General features: G+C 39.1%; 1 protein-coding gene across 4 annotated transcripts in view; it reads right to left on the minus strand.

Annotated features, from left to right (window-relative positions):
* Positions 1-6,000, minus strand: part of PALM2AKAP2 (PALM2 and AKAP2 fusion) — a 325,590-nt gene that overhangs the window by 6,673 nt on the left and 312,917 nt on the right. For 2 of the 4 annotated variants that reach the window (XM_042450171.1, XM_042450168.1), the window contains one exon: positions 5,116-5,154. The exons of the other annotated variants lie outside the window; for them this stretch is intronic. In XM_042450171.1, coding sequence (XP_042306105.1) covers positions 5,116-5,154 — 39 coding nt within the window. The remainder of the gene's footprint in view (positions 1-5,115; positions 5,155-6,000) is intronic. 4 annotated transcript variants of the gene reach the window in all.

Below are 6,000 nucleotides of genomic sequence, written 5' to 3' on the forward strand. Positions count from 1 at the left end.
TCTGGGCATTGACAGGGGAAATGCGACCCTGCTGGTGCTCTTGGACATCTCAGCGGCCTTCGATCCTATAGACCATGGTATCATTTTGAACATCTGAGGGAGTTAGGTATTGAGGGCACTGCGTTCCAGTGGCTCCATTCTTACCTCTCGGGCAGATTCCAGATGGTGATGCTGGGAAACAGCTTTTCTCGTTAAAGAGAGCTGACATCTGGCATCCCTCAGGGTGCCATTCTGTCTCCCATGCTGTTTACACGAAGTCGCTGGGAGAGATCATCCGGAGACATGGGGTGCGGTGTTATCAGTATGCTGATGACACCCAAATTTACTTCTCTATGTCTTCGACTGCTGCAGTGACCAAGGCCTCTCTCCTCTAAATGCCTGTTTTGAGTCGGTAATGGGCTGGATGAGGGAAATCAAACTCAAGCTGAATCCAGAGAAAATGGAGGCTAAGGACTGGAGTGCAGCTTTGGTGCAGCTTCTGGCCTTTTAGGACACGTGTGTCATTTAAACTGCATACATCCAAGTAGCTTTATTTTGGCCTGTCTGTACGGGCCTTTAGTCATATATGATAAGTTTTCCTTTTGAAACAATTTAAAGAGCTGAACAAGCCACTAATATTACCATACAAACACCTGTTTGGATCATCTAACCAGCCTCATCTTTCTTTTTGGCAATTTCATTTTCATCCTGTCAGTTGTCCCTTGCTCTCTTATATTATGGGCACTTTCTTTACCTAGAAGCAAAATGGGGAACGTGTGGGGAGGAAGTGGCAATCCGTTGCCTCCCAAGATATAAAATGAACATAGATATTGCAACATAAGTAAGTTCTGGCTCTGCTGTGTGCCAGCTTTGTTGTCTCCCTCCCATTATTTTTATTAATTTAAAATCACATAAAATATTACAAACATACATATAACCAAACATACATCTATACAAACTTCCCATCATTCATCTGATTTCATAGGTCTCTGTTTTCTGTCTATTTTTGACTCCTGATTCAATATACACTTTTTTATTTTTGTGTTTCTTCAGTATACTACTTATATAACATAGTGATATGAATCTCACATGCTATCCTTTGTTTACATCACATCCTTTATACGATTATTTCTTCTAGCTGTTTTTGCAAAATTCTACAACTGGAGACAAATTCTTTTCTACTTTGTCTATTATTTTGTGATTTTACCAACATGTCTAATTTGATCATGTCCACTAATTTAAACAGTCATTCTTCTATTATTGGAATGTGTTATTTTCCAATTTTGAGCCAATGGTATTCTGGCTATAGTTAACATGCATAAAGGTATTTTCTAATGCTTCTTTTCAGCATGTTTTGTTATCTTGTTAGGCATATTTAGAAGATAAATCTCAGGTTTCATTTGAAATGTAATTTTTAATATCTTATTTATTGTTCTATGCATTTCCCCCCAAACCTTTCTCACTTTAGGGCAGTTCCACCACGTGTGGAGCCAGCATTTACTTTGTTCTGTTTAATAAATCTTTGACATTTTTAAGGATGTTAAATACCAACCTTGAGACATCCCCCCCCTCCACCACCACCAAATATATCTAATTTTCAAGATCAATTTCTTCTCCTATGTCTAGAGCTCATTTCAACATTGTGCCTTGGATTTGGTCTTGTTCCATCTCTCCTGTTAGCAATAATCTATAAAGTTTCACCTTTTTTGTTCTTTTTACTAGTGAGAATTTTATCCAACTATTTTCTCTCATTCTCAAATCCTTCCAAATTTAAATCCATTTTGTACATTTCTTTTCATTGTGTATAAGGCAGCCAATGTATTTTGGGGTTCAGCTTTCCCAGTTCTTTTAGAGATCACATTTTATAGTAGTTTATAAATCTTTTACTAAGATAAGGTACTAAGATACCTTCTTACCTTATCTGTTTATTGATTTCCATAATAAACCACCTTGAATCCCATTTTGGGAGAAAGGCAGGATATAAATCCCATAAATAAAATAGGCTATCATGGTAGCTGCTGGACTAGCTTCTTGGTCGCTGTTCAACCTGCTGCTCAGTCACTGCTTCCTTTGCACCCAGTCATCCTGGGAGCAGCAAATGAGCAGCTGGCCTTCCTTTTGCAGGCAAGACAGAGGAGCAGGTCTGGGCCTCTGTCGCTGCCACATTCATACATAAAAGGCTGAGGTAGAAGAGGAGGCGGCGGTGAGCTGGGCATAGCTGAAATAGATGCTGCTGACCAAGTGGCTGTTGCACAAGCAGTAGACCTAATAACGCCAAACTATTTTAAAAGCCTTTTTACACAGGACATATTTCTCTAAGGTTGTACAGAGATAGGCAAATTCATTTACAGAAACAAATGTGTCAGGGGATGGACAAATCAAATTATTTCAGTTTCATATTAGTTTTAATTGTGTTCTATTAATCTGTCCTGAAAAATACATAAAATTGTATTTAAATCTATATATAAATACAGCTATGTATTGAAATATTTATTTTACAGTGCGCCCGCGCCATACGCGGGCGTGCCATACGCGGCCTTGAGCATACACGCTCAAGCCGCGGGGTGCGCGCATGGCAGAAGGGGCGGCGTGTCCCATTCAACTGAATGGGTGCGCGTGCCCGTTGCGCCCTGCGCCGCTTGCGCTGCCGCGCCCGAGCCCCATTGTTTCCAATGGGGCTCGAGCATAGGCGGAATTCACCTTACGCGGCAGGATCCGGAACGGATCCCCCGCGTAAGGCGAGGACGCACTGTAATAGGTACATTAAATTCACTGAGGTGAATAATGAATGAGTACCTGGTTTGGTGGATAACTAAATTGCAACATTAGGATAGGTTAATTCATTTCAGATACACAATGGTTAAATTCATCAAGCATTTTAGTATACACACACACACACAAGTAACATGATAAAACAGAACAGTAGAAAAACTGTGCCTATCATTCTAGAAGAAATAAACACAGAAACCCTATTCTGTGGAACTTACATTCACAGGGGGGTAGCTACTAGGGATCTGCCCCTGCCAAAATAAAAATCCTTCCCCTCCAAATTAAATTTCTCCATACTCCACAAATTTCTAGCATTGCAGTCAAGCATTCAGAAATACAGTTTAGCCAGAAAAAGAAATGGGGAAGGTGGAGTTATCAAGGGTGAACAGAGAAAATGTAGGAATTCTAGATATGGTTTTCAAATTATCAGCCCCCGAAAGACAAGAAATTTGGTGACTAAAGAAAAATGCCTCCTCACACATATCAAAAACACCATTGGACATTCAGAAATTTCACTGGGAAGAATGAGCCAATACATCCTCTGCAATTTCTTACAACATGCTCATATTACTCACAACTGGTGACAATACCACAATATTCAGGTCTACTGTGCAGATGTGTTAACACTCAGACATATTTTATACTACCAAAAGACTCTGCAACAATTCTACCTTGTCACCCAAAGGAAACAATGAACTTTATGTTTAAGAATCAGCCAAAATCTAATGTGTATGGTAGCCTTAACATGACAAATGCAAGATTTGCAAAGTATTGTGCTTGTATGGAAATAAGTAAAATGAAGATGCTAATTTTCATTCCAATTAAATAGGTCATTGATTGTCATATAAATGTATTAGAAATAGAAAACAATTACAACTACAAACAACACAATAGTTCCTCTCACTTAAAGTGTATTTATTGTTTTTCTTCAATATTTCTTTTCTGCTTTTTCCCATTAAAAGGGGCAGTGTAGCCATTTTGATCTAACTCAATAATTCAAATTATGAAATTTAAATTATCCCATTCAACATAACAATTCTAGAACACAAAGTCCTCTTTTTGAGCTACATATAATAGCTAGGTCTTTGCAATGGTAAGGGAGCACTGGCACATCTGTATCCATGGCTGCCTTGACAGCTGTGGAAGGGGGAGCTGTTATGACAAATATATTTTCAAAGTGAAGGTACTGGACTTGTAACCTTTTGGGTGGTCTACCTGAAGATGGAAATCTAGAGCAATGTTTAAATAAACACAATTATGTCCACATTACAACTACAGTCATAGAACTTGTGCACATGGGTTATTTTGAATTTCCCCTGGACATGCTGCATCCTGTTTACATAACGCCGGGCCAAATCCCTGAATCAGGCACAATCTGTCTTCATGATATCTGCACCAGATTTGGCCTCTCCTCCCCTTAACTCGAATTTTAAAACCTTACTTTTTACTCTGGGTTCTTGGCTCTCTGCAGTGATGATGGGCTGCTGCTTTCCCATGTGGTCCCTGAGAGTTGCCCAGCACCACCTTGCAGATGAAAGTTGCTTTGAGATCAAAATGCCCAGCACTGATAACATGGCTGGGTGCCTCATTGTGACCTCAGCAGCAATGTTGGCTGACAAACAAGAAATCATGTGGTTAGGCAGCCGCCTTGTTGTGGAGAGAATACAGGTAATGGAGGGAATTCAGGGCGAGAATACTCTGTGAGCAGCCTGGAGTATTTTGGCCAGTGAAGACAAGCCCAGGGTCTTAATGAACATAACAAACACACTTAAGTCCACATTACAGGGGGCTGGACTAGATGGCCCTTGTGGTCTCTTCCATCTCTATGATTCTACAACTACAGTCATGGTCATAATTTGAATATTCTGATCTAAATCTAAATAAATCCCACTCTTTTTAATATACAGTTGGCCATCCATATTCATGGATTCTGCATCCAAGAATTCAACCAACCACAGTTCAAAAATATTCAGACAAAAAAAAAAAAAAAAAATCCAAAAATGAAACCTTGACTTTGCCATTTTATATAAGGGACACCATTTTACTGCACCACTAGGGCTTGAGCATCCACAGAGTTTAGTATCCATGAGGGGTCCTGGAACCAAACTCCAGCAAATATTGAGGATCCACTGTATCTAGCCTAAACAGGAATACGTCTGTATCTAACATGTACTGTAGTCTTTTTGAGGGAGAATTAGAAAGAAATGTGAAGGCCATTCTCCACCAAATCATCACTCCTATATTTATGCAAGTGTAGTGCAAAGCAGCAATGGAAAGCAAACTGCAGCAGCATGCATTCAAAATCCTCATGCAAAAATAATAATTATATAAAAAATCATTAAGCAAAGGCAAATGTTTGAAAAGTACCTCAGAAGTAACCTTGTTACACAGTAATTTACAGGTGTACTGGCAGGAAAGGAAAATACCATCATTAGTATACAAAGAACAAAGAAAGAAAACAAGAGAAAGAGAGCAAGAACGAGAGAACCTCAAATTAAGTGAAGAAATAGTATCTCTCTCTCTGTGCTCATCAGCAGAAGCAACCTTAATTTTTTTTAAAAGAAACTGCCCAGAAAAGTTAAAAAGCATATTTAAAAAGGAAATCAATTATTTGTCAATTACTGCTACATTAACCTTTTGACCACTAATATACTAAATTATGTTCCAAATAAATTTAACTACTTTCCCAAGCGTATGACCTGGGCTCTCTGTCTGGTTCCTTTGGACAAGGGAGACAGACACAGGGTGTATGTATCCACACTGTAGAAATAAAGCAGTTTGACACCACATTAACTTCCATGACTTTATCCTACAGAATTATGTGATTTGAAGTTTGGTGAAACAGTGGAGCTCTCTCTGACAGACCAGGCTGAATACCCTACCCAACTACAAACCTCAGGATTCCACAGGATGGAGCCATGATAGTTAAAGTGGTGCCAAATTGCTTTATTTCAGCATTGTGGAAAAGCTGCAAGACAGTTTTCACTTTAAGGTGTTTAAGAAATATCTAATCAATACCTAGTGCTTTCTCTGAGTTAAATACTAACATTACTTTATTTGCCTTTAGCTCTTGCTGGTTCCTTCTGTTACAGAAGTTATTCTGATTGAAGAGCTCATATTAGGAAGCTTGTACCAAGGAAGTCCTTGGGTTGGAATATGAGTTTACATCTTTCAGATGCTTCTGAAGAACCTCATGAAGTATTCACAGAAGTATTCCTCATGCACGTCCACTGGCATCCATGAAGAGCCTCT

Source organism: Sceloporus undulatus, chromosome 2 (assembly GCF_019175285.1).
Source record: "Sceloporus undulatus isolate JIND9_A2432 ecotype Alabama chromosome 2, SceUnd_v1.1, whole genome shotgun sequence".
In the NCBI taxonomy this organism is placed as follows: domain Eukaryota; kingdom Metazoa; phylum Chordata; class Lepidosauria; order Squamata; family Phrynosomatidae; genus Sceloporus; species Sceloporus undulatus.